This window comes from Pecten maximus, chromosome 19 (genome assembly GCF_902652985.1).
Source record: "Pecten maximus chromosome 19, xPecMax1.1, whole genome shotgun sequence".
In the NCBI taxonomy this organism is placed as follows: Eukaryota; Metazoa; Mollusca; class Bivalvia; order Pectinida; family Pectinidae; genus Pecten; species Pecten maximus.
The window spans coordinates 30,424,230-30,438,356 of record NC_047033.1 but is presented as its reverse complement, the minus strand read 5'-3'; the positions used below and the strand labels follow the sequence as shown (position 1 = coordinate 30,438,356).

The 14,127-nt window shown below is 40.2% G+C and overlaps 2 protein-coding genes across 2 annotated transcripts; both read right to left on the bottom strand.

Annotated features, from left to right (window-relative positions):
- Positions 1-4,777, bottom strand: LOC117317320 (zinc finger protein 708-like). Its single transcript, XM_033872116.1, has 2 exons — positions 4,668-4,777; positions 1-3,132 (listed from the first exon to the last, which is right to left on the bottom strand). Exon 2 carries the CDS (start codon positions 2,952-2,954, stop codon positions 966-968), a length of 1,989 nt encoding a protein of 662 aa, XP_033728007.1. The 5' UTR covers positions 2,955-3,132; positions 4,668-4,777; the 3' UTR covers positions 1-965.
- A 3,271-nt stretch (positions 4,778-8,048) lies between these two features.
- Positions 8,049-12,528, bottom strand: LOC117317326 (gastrula zinc finger protein XlCGF28.1-like). The gene is made up of 2 exons (XM_033872123.1): positions 12,417-12,528; positions 8,049-11,427 (listed from the first exon to the last, which is right to left on the bottom strand). Exon 2 carries the CDS (start codon positions 11,254-11,256, stop codon positions 10,009-10,011), a length of 1,248 nt encoding a protein of 415 aa, XP_033728014.1. The 5' UTR covers positions 11,257-11,427; positions 12,417-12,528; the 3' UTR covers positions 8,049-10,008.
- Between the last annotated feature and the right edge of the window lie 1,599 nt (positions 12,529-14,127).

Here is a 14,127-nt window from a genome sequence, read left to right as displayed (position 1 = left end):
TGAATCTTAAAGCAATAAAATCTTTTTATTGTCAATTTACATTGTTATACAGCTCTACAAAACGGATGTCACTACTGACTGGACAATTACCCAAGCTTTAAGTTTGATACATGAGACAATTAATTTTACTTTCCTGGGGTCACGGTAAATTGTATAACTCAAAATTGCCATGGCTGTCAGTGGACGCCAACCTACATGTACATGTGTAGCTAACAAGCTATTGCTACAAATGTGTCAAGTCAAATATGTAACAAATATATCACATGAAGCTGACTACATCACATACTTATTTTCTGTCTGTAGTTCTGGTCATAATAGCAACAAATCACATTCAGCTGATACAGCAATAGCCCAAGTTTCCTCTGGCCCCGACACCATGTCTAGTTACACCACCAGACATGGTGTCAGGGCCAGAGGAAACTCGGGTTAATACAGCAGGTGTGTGGTATTGACATCTTATGATGTATTTTTCAGTTGTAGCCCAGGGACAAGACATACAGTATTATGGCCTTAGTTGTCACGGTTATGTATCTTAAGGTGTGGTCTTAGTTGTCACGGTTATGTATCTTAAGGTGTGGCCTTAGTTGTCACGGTTATGTATCTTAAGGTGTGGTCTTAGTTGTCACGGTTATGTATCTTAAGGTGTGGCCTTAGTTGTCACGGTTATGTATCTTAAGGTGTGGCCTTAGTTGTCATGATTATGTATCTTAAGGTGTGGTCTTAGTTGTCACGGTTATGTATCTTAAGGTGTGGCCTTAGTTGTCACGGTTATGTATCTTAAGGTGTGACCTTAGTTGTCACGGTTATGTATCTTAAGGTGTGGCCTTAGTTGTCACGGTTATGTATCTTAAGGTGTGGCCTTAGTTGTCACGGTTATGTATCTTAAGGTGTGGCCTTAGTTGTCATGATTATGTATCTTAAGGTGTGGCCTTAGTTGTCACGGTTATGTATCTTAAGGTGTGGCCTTAGTTGTCACGGTTATGTATCTTAAGGTGTGTCTTTAGACTAGAACACTGAGTAAACACTTTCTCACATACATGACATTGGTACGGCTTCTCTCCTGTATGTATTCTGATGTGTGTTCGTAAACTCGACCCTACACTGAACCCTCTACCACAGACGTCACAAATGAACGGTTTCTCGCCTGTATGTGTCCTGAGGTGGGACTGTAAGCTGGCATACTGGTTAACAACCTTACCACATACGTAACACTCAAACCGCTTGGCCTGCCCTGTATGTGTCCTGACGTGTGTCTGAAGACTACCTTTATGATTAAATACTCTATCACAGAATTCACATTCGTACGGAGTGTTTTCCCCAGTGTGTGTCTTGACATGAACTTCAAGGTACCGTGATCGACTAAATCCTTCTCCGCAGACCTCACACCTGTATGGTCGCTCGCCAGTATGTGTCATGGCGTGTGACTGAAGGTTGGCTGCCTGACTAAACCCCTTACCACAAATCTCACACTTGTGTGGCTTCTCAGCGGCATGTATAACACGATGTCTATTTAGACGATACGAACAGAGAAATCCCTTACCACAAACGTCACATTTAAAGGGTCTGTCGTCGGTATGCGACATCAGATGCATCCGTAAGTTTGAAAAGGAACTGTAGCACTTTCCACACTCGTCACACTTGAAGGATTTTTCCTTTCTACGTTTATCTGTATGTATCTGGAGATGTAACTGTAGACTAGAGATCTGGTTAAACGCCTTACCACAGATATCACACTTACATGGTTTCTCGCCTGTATGTACTCTAGAATGTCGGTCAAGATGAGCTGAACACCCAAACATTTTACCACAGATATCACACTTACATGGTTTCTCGCCTGTATGTACTCTAGAATGTCGGTCAAGATGAGCCAAACACCCAAACATTTTACCACAGACATCACACTTGCAGGATTTCTTTACCACGTTTTGATTCAAATCCCTAACACAAGCATTGCACCTGTCTGTTTTTTTCCCCATTAGTGATACTTGACCGTTGGTCAGTCCAAACCACAAACCACAATCCCTACATTTGGGTGGTGCCACCCCCTCATGCTTTTTCAGGTGTTTTTGGAGAGTGCCAACATTGCCAAAAGAGCTGCTACATATGTCACATTTGAACGGCCTCTCCCCAGTATGCTTCCTCATGTGATTCCGTAAGTTTGTCACGTCGTTAAATCCTTGTCCACAAACACCACATTTGTATGGAAGTTCTCCTGTGTGTGTCCTTAAATGACGCTGTAAGTGATGTTTTAAAACAAATTCCTTTCCACAGGTTCCACATTGGTGAGGTTTTTCTCCTATATGTCTTTTAAGATGTGTGTAGAGACTACCTTTCCGACTAAAAGTCTTGCTACAAATATCACATTTATACGGTATATTCTCTGTATGGTCATGAAGATGGTAGTGAAGATCTGTACCATCAGCAAAATTCTTGCCGCAGACATTGCAATCAAACGACTGGTCGGTCCGGTGGGTCTTTGTGTGAGTCTGTAGGAGAAGTGCCCCATCAAAACCTTCGTCACATACACTACACTTATAGCATGCTTTTAAACCAATAGGATCATTTATCTGAGTGGAGATACTTAATTCACTATCGCTGACATCACAGGTGTACATGTTTTGTTCCCCGTCTGTGTGTGTCCCGGTGTGTACCTCAAGCTGGGAGGAGTCGCTAAACTCTTTATCACAGACATAGCACGCGTTCGTGTTTTGTTCCTCGTCTGTGTGTGTCCCAGTGTGTGACTCTGGTTGAGAGGAGTCGTAAAAATCCTTGTCTTCGACCCTACAGATGTACATGTTTGATCCCTCATCTGTGTGTGTCTGTATTTTAAGCCTGGCCGAATCGTTGACATCGTACATGTACATGTTGCGATCCTCCTCTGTATGTGTCCTGGTGTGTACCTCTAACTGAGAGGGGTCGCTAAAAACTTCATCACAGACACCACATGCGTACATGTTTGGTTCCTCCTCTGTGTCCTGTTGTGTACCTCTAGCTGAGAGGAGTCACCAAACTCTTTATCACAGACATAACAAACATACATAATTAGTTGCCTCAACCATTCCCAGTAAATATCGTTTGCAAACTTAATCCTCTCTAATTGCCGTTGGGGAAACCATTGCAAATTCATCATATCTGAAAAATACAAAAAAAAATTAAAAAAATTGTGAGTACCAATAAAACATATACCAGTACATACTTAAATTCTTTAAATATTTCCTGAAACTTTTTATCTAACTCAGTAACTTGTTTTCCAGCGGCAAATTGAGAAAATGTATACAGTTTTTCAAGTTGTCAAAAGATATAATCCCGACTCATTGGAAATACACAAGAGTTTGATCTAATGCCAATGGTTTTTGGTTGAAAAAATCATACATTTCTGTTAGTATCTAAACAGTGCAAACGAAACATCTGTGAAATTTTAAAACTCATCATTCAAGCTTCTCTAAAATTAATCTGAGTCTGAAAACATTTTAATTAGATTGCCTGTGGGTGATGTATGTTTCAATTTATGTATCTGAAGTTATTGAAATATTATGTGGTAGACAACACTGGAACAACTAAGACAAAGTGATGTTCTCCTTCTTATGAAAGGTGACAGTTTCCAGATCTCTCTAGCCAAGATGGTATACTGTAGCTGCGATAACGTAGCTCTGGACGATGGACGGACAATTTCTGACAGATGGTCGTCCTGCCGGAGAGCAGTGTAGGCAGGGTATGACTATTCGTTCTAGGTATACTGCAGCTAGTTTTTACCAGGGTTATACATACATGTTTTGCAACACTATATCCTCAATGGAAGGGAATCGTAGCTCTGACGACGACCATCCGTCAGAAATTGCCTGTCAGTCGTCAAGAGCTACGTTATCACAGCTAGATATTTTCATGACTGCTTGCTAGCTCTGATGACAACCATCCGTCAGAAATTGCCTGTCAGTCGTCAAGAGCTACGTTATCACAGCTAGATATTTTCATGACTGCTTGCTAGCTCTGACGACGACCATCCGTCAGAAATTGCCTGTCAGTCGTCAAGAGCTACGTTATCACAGCTAGATATTTTCATGACTGCTTGCTAGCTCTGACGACGACCATCCGTCAGAAATTGCCTGTCAGTCGTCCAGAGCTACGTTATCACAGCTAGATATTTTCATGACTGCTTGCTAGCTCTGACGACGACCATCCGTCAGAAATTGCCTGTCAGTCGTCAAGAGCTACGTTATCACAGCTAGATATTTTCATGACTGCTTGCTAGCTCTGACGACGACCATCCGTCAGAAATTGCCTGTCAGTCGTCAAGCGCTACGTTATCACAGCTAGATATTTTCCTGGCTGCTTGCTACTACAGGGTTTAATTAAGCTATTGACCAATTCAAGAGTAAAAACAATCTATAGGATATTGTGAAGCTTTCTTGCAGCTGAAGAATTAATCTGGATTATGTTGGGTCTTCCAGGTAGGATTACTCACTGGTGGCACTGCAATACTGTGTTTTACTTATCAACTGATGGCATATATACCTTCATTATCTAACATCCCGAGTTCTGGGTTTCGACTGTTTTTTTGTGTCACACGTGTGTGTAATACAATAGATACAACACTATCAAAAATAATTGTACTTTCGAAAAGCTTCAATTGACCTAATGGGATGCACACATGGCATTCCTTGACCCACCTTTTTATTTCGACTAGAGCACTGCAGAAGTCCGATTAGCATGTGCGAAGTCCGAATGTGAAAGTGAAACCTCTCTTTTCCGGGCCATCGCCGAGAATTTTGTAGCAATCCACGTCACTTGCGCGCTTACTTTTGGGAGCGATCGACGTCGCTTTAACACTTGCTGTGGGGAGATACTAAAATCCTGATTCATGACAACATGTCGATAAATAATAACTTGTATAAATAATAATCACGTCTCGTCTATACAGATCACCTGTATATAACAATAACCTATGTATAAATGCCACCTGTATATAAAGGTCACTTTATACAACACCTGTCTATAAAGACCACATGTATACAACAAACACCTGTCTATAAAGACATGTATAACAAACACCTGTCTATAAAGTTCACATGTATATAACAAACACCTGTCTATAAAGACATGTATAATAAACACCTGTCTATAAAGGTTACCTGAATATAACAAACCTGTCTATAAAGACCACTTGTATAACAAACACCTGTCTATAAAGGTCACCTGTATATAACAAACACCTGTCTATAAAGACATGTATCACAAACACCTGTCTATAAAGGTCACCTGTATATAACAAACACCTGTCTATAAAGGCATGTATAACAAACACCTGTCTATAAAGGTCACCTGAATATAACAAACCTGTCTATAAAGACATGTATAACAAACACCTGTCTATAAAGGTCACCTGTATATAACAAACCTGTCTATAAAGACATGTATAACAAACACCTGTCTATAAAGGTTACCTGTATATAACAATCCACTGTCTATAAAAACCACCTCTATATAACAAACACCTGTCTATAAAGTTCACATGTATATAACAAACACCTGCCTATAAAGACATGTATAACAAACACCTGTCTATAAAGGTTACCTGTATATAACAAACACCTGCCTATAAAGGTCATTTGTATATAACAAACACCTGTCTATAAAGACCACTTGTATAACAAACACATGTCTATAAAGTTCACATGTATATAACAAACCACTGTCTATAAAGGTCACCTGTATATAACAAACACCTGCCTATAAAGACCTGAGCTATATAAACAAGAAATCCCAGAGGGATCTTGGCGCCCACCATTGAATGATCTTTATAGGTTACATGTCAGATTGATCTTTTCTGTACTTTTCCCTTCCTCTAAGTCTTACTAATATGTGTAAATTCAGAAACAGCCCTCTAGTACTTTTCAAACAAGGGGAAACTATATATAAAATTTAAGATTTAGCAATAATGGCTGTCTGTCGGCCATGTTGTTTTCGGATTGGTCCCAAAATGCAATACCAGGGACCAAGGGGAACCTACATATGAAATTTGAAAAAGATCCCTTCAGTACCTTCTGTAAAAGAGCGATAACAAACTTCAATTGTCAAAATACAAGATGACTGCCTGTCGGCCAGATTGTTTTCTGACTGGTCTCAAAATCCAATATGCATAACTAGGAACAGAGGGCAACCTACAAATGAAATTTCAGAAAGATCCTTTCAGCAATTTCTGATAAATAGCGATAGCAAACTTCAATGGTCAAAATCCAAGATGGCTGCCTGTCGGCCATGTTGTTTTCCGATTTGTCTCAAAATGCAATATGCATAACAAGGCACCGGGGGCAGCCTACATATGAAATTTCAGAAAGATCCCTTCATTACTTTCTGAGAAATAGCGATAACAAACTTCAATTGTCAAAATACAAGATGGCTGCCTGTCGGCCATGTTGTTTTCCGATTGGTCTCAAAATGCAATATGCATAACTAGGCACCGAGGGGAACATACATATGAAATTTCAGAAAGATCCCTTCAGTACTTTTTGAGAAATAGCGATAACAAGAATCCTTTACGGACGGAGGGACGGACGGACGGACGGACGGACGGAGGAAGGGAGGGACGGATGACGGACCACGGACGCAGGGCGATTTGAATAGCCCACCATCTGATGATGGTGGGCGAATAAAAATTCAGACTGATTATAGAACAGGTAGGAATTTCTGTCAGAACTGTCTGTGAAAGTTAAATCTCATCAAACCTTTTCAACCCTAAGAAACTTTAATAGACTCTGCCATTCATTCATCATTTGAAGTCCAATGTGGTCAGTAGGGGTGAAAGGGTTAACCCTTGTTATCTGCATTTGACTTTTCATTCAAGAGAAGTAACAAAATTAAAGGTCATTAAGGTTTCCCATGTAATTTTATTGTTATTTATGCCCGAATGTACTATTCGAGTTATTGTCTCCTGTCATCGTCTCCTTACCACAAGGAGTGATGGCGAGAATTGTTTAAGGTCAGATGCATGGGAGACTGAAAGACAACTGACAGCTGAAAATGCACCATACCAAGCACTGCACCTTAGCTAGCCAAGGCTTCTGATTGTGTTACACTCCATCAACCCTGGCAGATATGTATAGTTGTGTTCAAACTGCGGTGATACCCTGGAATCCCATACATACATGGAAGGGCATCCAATCAAATTGCATTTAACATTCAGACTTGGGTTTTGCTGTAAACAAAAACTGCAGCTTCCAGTTTACATAGCTATATTGTCAACTATGTCGTGGCATTTTACCAGGGATGTATATACTCTCTGATTTTACCAAAAAAAACCAAAGACATATGTACAATGTATAGAATATTTGGGGAAACATTTGGAGCTTGATCAATTGATAAAAGTTATTGCTCACATATATCATCTCATCAAACTGACACAAGCCTCCATGTTTGTTTGTAAACATCACTGATGAAGTACATCTGAAAAATTTCAAGCGTAAAGGGCGTTAATTTTGAATCTCCCCTGAAGGGCCAGAGCTGACGATTACATCTGCCAAGGGTTCATGATCAAGTGTAACGCAATCAGAAGCCTCAATTGGCTAGCAAAGATGCAAGCATGGGCACCGATATTGAAGTACATGTCAAAAAATAAAACTTTTTTTATTTCCATTTCGTTATAATTTATTTTGTATACATGTACTTTAATATAATATTGAGTAAATTATCAACAAAACAAAGACTTCTACAAAACAATGAAATAAAGAGACAAACAGCAGCATTTCACCCGACTTACATTTGGTTTAGCATAACTCTTTTGACACAGAGACCTGCCGAAAATTACTAACCCAGTACTAGTCCATAGCTTATTTTTCATGTACATTTATATACATGAAGACAGACCATGGATTGGGAATTTTTGACCTTGTGTCTTTTTACTTTATCACAGCATACTTACATAATTAAATACTTTCATCTTAGCAACAGCAAACAAACATACAATACAAGCCTGCATTTGTTTTATATAACAAATGTCTCTCCAACAATATACTCTTAATTAACATCCAATTGCAAGAGATTGGAATATTTTGTTAAAACAAGTTTTTTTTGGGCTTATTTTTTTTTTGTACATGTATGTAGATACAAAATCTGTTTATAATTTAGAAATTGTAATTGTTTAGAAGTATCCTCAGTGATACATATATGTACAAGCTGAAGGCCAATGCATAGTACTGCTGTGTGCTTGCAGGCAAACCTATCTTCAAACTATATATACATATCTAGTGATTATGACTTGAATTTTATGCTTGAAACAATGTATTGTCCTCACTCTTTCTGTTTCAGATTTCAATAAAGATTTTCTGAATGTGTCATACTTTCCAGGTCATATTTTGTGTCTGACAGTACAGCTACTCTAAGAATTCTTGTGTGTCCCACTCGTGTATCTTACTGTGTCCCACTCGTGTATCTTACTGTGTCCCACTCGTGTATCTTACTGTGTGTCCCACTCGTGTATCTTACTGTGTGTCCCACTCGTGTATCTTACTGTGTGTCCCACTCGTGTATCTTACTGTGTCCCACTCGTGTATCTTACTGTGTCCCACTCGTGTATCTTACTGTGTGTCCCACTCGTGTATCTTACTGTGTGTCCCACTCGTGTATCTTACTGTGTGTCCCACTCGTGTATCTTACTGTGTGTCCCACTCGTGTATCTTACTGTGTGTCCCACTCGTGTATCTTACTGTGTGTCCCACTCGTGTATCTTACTGTGTGTCCCACTCGTGTATCTTACTGTGTGTCCCACTCGTGTATCTTACTGTGTGTCCTACTCGTGCATCTTACAGTGTGTCCTACTCGTGTATCTTACTGTGTGTCCTACTCGTGTATCTTACTGTGTGTCCTACTCGTGTATCTTACTGTGTGTCCTACTCGTGTATCTTACTGTGTGTCCTACTCGTGTATCTTACTGTGTGTCCTACTCGTGTATCTTACTGTGTGTCCTACTCGTGTATCTTACTGTGTGTCCTACTCGTGTATCTTACTGTGTGTCCTACTCGTGTATCTTACTGTGTGTCCTACTCGTGTATCTTACTGTGTGTCCTACTCGTGTATCTTACTGTGTCCTACTCGTGTATCTTACTGTGTGTCCTACTCGTGTATCTTACTGTGTGTCCTACTCGTGTATCTTACTGTGTGTCCTACTCGTGTATCTTACTGTGTCCCACTCGTGTATCTTACTGTGTGTCCCACTCGTGTATCTTACTGTGTGTCCCACTCGTGTATCTTACTGTGTGTCCTACTCGTGTATCTTACTGTGTGTCCTCGTGTATCTTACTGTGTGTCCTACTCGTGTATCTTACTGTGTGTCCTACTCGTGTATCTTACTGTGTGTCCTACTCGTGTATCTTACTGTGTGTCCTACTCGTGTATCTTACTGTGTGTCCTACTCGTGTATCTTACTGTGTGTCCTACTTGTGCATCTTACGGTGTGTCCTACTTGTGTATCTTACGGTGTGTCCTACTCGTGTATCTTACTGTGTGTCCTACTTGTGTATCTTACTGTGTGTCCCACTCGTGTATCTTACTGTGTGTCCTACTCGTGTATCTTACTGTGTGTCCTACTTGTGCATCTTACTGTGTGTCCTACTCGTGTATCTTACTGTGTGTCCTACTTGTGCATCCTACGGTGTGTCCTACTTGTGTATCTTACGGTGTGTCCTACTCGTGTATCTTACTGTGTGTCCTACTTGTGTATCTTACTGTGTGTCCTACTCGTGTATCTTACTGTGTGTCCTACTCATGTATCTTACTGTGTGTCCTACTTGTGTATCTTACTGTGTGTCCTACTCGTGTATCTTACTGTGTGTCCTACTCGTGTATCTTACTGTGTCCTACTCGTGTATCTTACTGTGTCCCACTCGTGTATCTTACTGTGTGTCCCACTCGTGTATCTCCCTGTGTGTCCTACTTGTGCATCTTACTGTGTGTCATTCAGGTGCCTTATATAGGTCAATAAATGGTCGCTAATGTTGAACTAAGGTGCCATGGCCACTAAAATAGGCGCCACTTTGAGCCCTGAGGTGTATGGTTTTTCTCCAGTACATGTGTCCTCAAGTGAGTTTGAAAACGATCTTTTCTATTAAATTCTTTCCCACAGATTTCACACTTGTTCAGCCTTTCCCCTGTGTGTGTCTTGACATGAACTTGGAGATATCGTACTTGACGAAATCCTTTCCCACAGATATCACATTTGTGTGGCGTTTCCCCTGTATGTATCATAACATGTCTCGTTAGATGGCTCTCACTTACGAATCCCTTACCACAAACATCACACTCGTACGGTTTCTCTTCTTGGTGCAAAAACCGGCGCTTGCATAAACCAGATGGTGAGCTATATAACTTTCCACACTCCTCACATTTGCTGGGTTGGGTTTTTTTATGAGTCCCAAGATGAACTCGTAGATGTGTTGTATGATTAAACCCTTTACCACAGACATCACAGTTGAATTTCTTCACCCCTGTATGTATAGTAAGATGTCTGTTTAAAAGGTGTCCACTTATAAACCCCTTACCACAAACACCACACTCGTACGGTCTCTCGTCTCTATGTGACAGCTGATGTACACGTAGACTGGAGGAAGACATGTAACATTTCCCACATTCCTCACATTCCCACGGCTTTTCTCCGGTATGCGTCCGGAGATGGGACTGCAGGATGTGGTTTTGACTAAACCCCTTACCACACACACCACACAGATACGGTCGCTCCCCGGAGTGTGTTCTGAAGTGTCTCTCCAATTTAGACGGGCAGTCAAACCTCTTACCACAGACGTCACACTTGGCTGATTTATGGTTTACACCGGTGTCGGGCCACCCTGCCGTGTGTATCCTCATGTGGCGCTCTAAATGATGCCTCAGCCTAAAGTCTTTACCACAGACATCACATTTGAAAGGCTTTACTTCTGTATGTGTCTTGAGATGTGTAGAAAGATTTCCTCTCTTGGTGAACTCTTTGCTACAAACATTACACTTGAACGTGTACAGTGTGCGTGCCGCCACATGAGCCACCGGAGCGTCAGCGAATTCCCCACCATATACATTAAGCTCTAATTGTTGTTCCTCCGCATGCGTCTTCATATGAACTTGTAAATTTAACATATCGTCAAAGTCTTCGTTACAGGTTTCGCACTGGAAACATGTGTCACTCACATGTGTTCCATCATGGTTAGGATCAGGGGAGACAACACACTCCCCTATATTTGACACATACATGACAGGTTCATCACACGTATCTGTCATTGTTGTTTCGTCTTTGACGTTATGATAAACAACGCTAGCCGAGAAGTCCTGTCACATATTACTCCGCTGTATGTGTCCTAGGCAGTGTGTACCTCTAGTTGCAATGAGTCGGTAAGATCTTTATCACACATCACACATGTATGTTTTTCGAAGATTTCCAAAAATTGTCAGCTGCAACATAAGAATAAAAGCATAATTAGAATTCACAGGTGCACACTTTTATACATTTCAGGTTGAGAATTCAACATTTCAAATAAAGTGACCTCAAGCTAGGAAACATTTTTTTTACGACATCTGCTGAGAGGTCTACCATTTTGGTACTGCATATGGGCCCAGAGGAAACAAATGCTGCATGTTTATAAACTTTACGTGTGCAAATAATCATGCGGTTTACAAACTTATTAAATTAATTCTTTCCCCTGTGCTTGTATATGGCTACACCATAACACAATGCTTGGTTAAAAATTTACACTATCACTTAAGAGCTGTCATGATCATTGATATGAGTTTTGAGTATCAATATAATCGTAAGAAAAATATCGTGATATATCGATATATATAAAAACATTGGTGTTGTTTAGGCAAGAAAGTCCAATAAAGTTGACCATTCAATAAAAATGCTTTCTAGTCGCTGTTTTTGACAAATTAATTAACATACTACCATTGTAGTAATGTACCTGCATCATCCGTTATCAAGTTTAGTAAATCATACAGAGTCCTTCAATTAATCAAACCAGTGCCTTATGATCAGTCACTGTCTGAACACAGGGGCATGTCTAGTTTTATATTACAAAAAATAGTCAGTATTGTCAATATGTATAGGTATTTCTGACTATTTTTTGTAATATAAAACTAGACATGCCCCTGTGGTCTGAATTTACAAAAAGGACCAAGCAGTGTGTTAATAATATATTTTAGTCTCTCCTTTCACAGGTAGAATCTACTTGCATTGGGGTAAGAAATTATATATTGTATATATATACTATATAGCCTCGTATTACTATATAAAATGGAGAATAAAGTAATACGAGACTATATAGTATATATATAAAAAAAAATCTTACCCCAAGTAGACATGCAACACCTCTAGCATCCTCATTTTAAAAAAAAAATAGGTCAGGACCACTGCAGCTGCCCAGTGACCCCTTCTCCACACCTACCCACTGTCAATGTTGGTACATGTACATTTCAAACTGCAAACACAGCATTATCAGTTAAATTTGGTGAACACTTGATGGTGAACTTCTCACTGACTTGGCGTGAACACAGCTGATAGCATGATCGGGATCACATTGGTGCTTAAAAATATCGCGGGACGTACTAGTAACATGATACGGAAAACAGGAAGCATCTTCACTTGGGACGACCGAAATCACCCAAGATTACACTTTCTGTTTAAGTTCTACGGAATTAGCCGAAGAAATATTCGGCACACTGGCTGCTAGCACGAGTTTCCTGATAGTGACACAAGACTCGGACATTCAGACAGATGACCGATCAAATGATAGATTTGTGCATATTTGTTCATACCAGCAGACGTACAACTGTAACGTCCGCTCTCCATGAACACGGGACGTGAAAGTTCTTTTTGGGATGGTTGTGGTGTGATAAACATAATTCAACACTGGATATAAAGTTTACTTATATTTATTAATCCACAGGAAAATCTCGAAGGTACAATACAATCCAATGAAGTTCCATCCATCTTCCACACTATCGCCGGCGCATTCACACTTAACAGTTCACACACATTTAAACAAAACTAAGTCCTCGCATCCTAAATATGTACATCCAAACGGCACTAAGTCCGTTTAGACTGAAAGCTGCTAGAGAACTTCTTATGCAAAACGCACAAGTCTTTTTATATCCCCTGAGAGTTAATTAATATTTATAAATTGACGATGTGGTCAATTGACCAATCATGACCTTTACCCCGAAATTTGGGCGTATCTACACCCCATAACGTCATTTCTAATTACAGCCCTAGGCACTGGTCACTAGTCCCACGGACCGTGTGCTACCTACTAACGACTGACTTTCAGGTGCTACCGTTTGGTTATATTTTACCTTGATATAGAATGAAGGGTGTAAACCTAAAACGGGTTAATTAACTACTGATCTAAGGGAAGCAACTCGAATAGATTTGGCTGCCTATAGCGTATAGCTTTAACTACTCTAGGTAACTTTGAACACATAACATATAAAACTTGTCTATTTCCTAGTTCACTACACAACGTGTATGATGCCAATGTATCTGCGTCAAAATGGATCATACATGTTCAGTGCGTGGTGTATGAAATATAAAACATTGGGATCGAACCTAGGACCTCCAGCTTGCTAGTCTTAAAGCTTACGTTCAACCGATCGAGCTAAAGAGAAGTTCCATCTAATGGAGAGGTACATATGATCTGCATATATTGCGTCAAGTATTTATATGTTCACTTCACCTAACTTGGTTTGGTTTGGTTTATTTGGTTTAACGTCCTATTAACATCTAAGGTCATTTAAGGACGGCGTCCCGTGCGTGCGAAATGTATGCGTGTGATGAGTGCGTATGTGTGTTTTGGGAGGCTGTGGTATGTTTGTGTTAAGTCTCCTTGTGATAGGCCGGATCTTTTGCCGATTTAGAGTGCTACCTCACTGAAGCATACTGCCGAAGACACCCAGCAGCACACCCCACCCGGTCACCAGTGTCACATAAGGTTTTATCGTTATTTACGGTAGCTGACTGGTCCACCTTACCTAACCGGTGATATCATTAGGTGTTACCATTATTTACGGTAGCTGACTGGTCCACCTTACCTAACCGGTGATATCATTAGGTTTTACTGTTATTTACGGTAGCTGATATCATTAGGTGTTACCGTTATT

Bases quoted from the DNA above. Each gene is read 5' to 3' on its own strand.
- LOC117317320 (XM_033872116.1), bottom strand. From the start codon at position 2,954: ATGTACGCATGTGGTGTCTGTGATGAAGTTTTTAGCGACCCCTCTCAG.
- LOC117317326 (XM_033872123.1), bottom strand. From the start codon at position 11,256: ATGACAGATACGTGTGATGAACCTGTCATGTATGTGTCAAATATAGGG.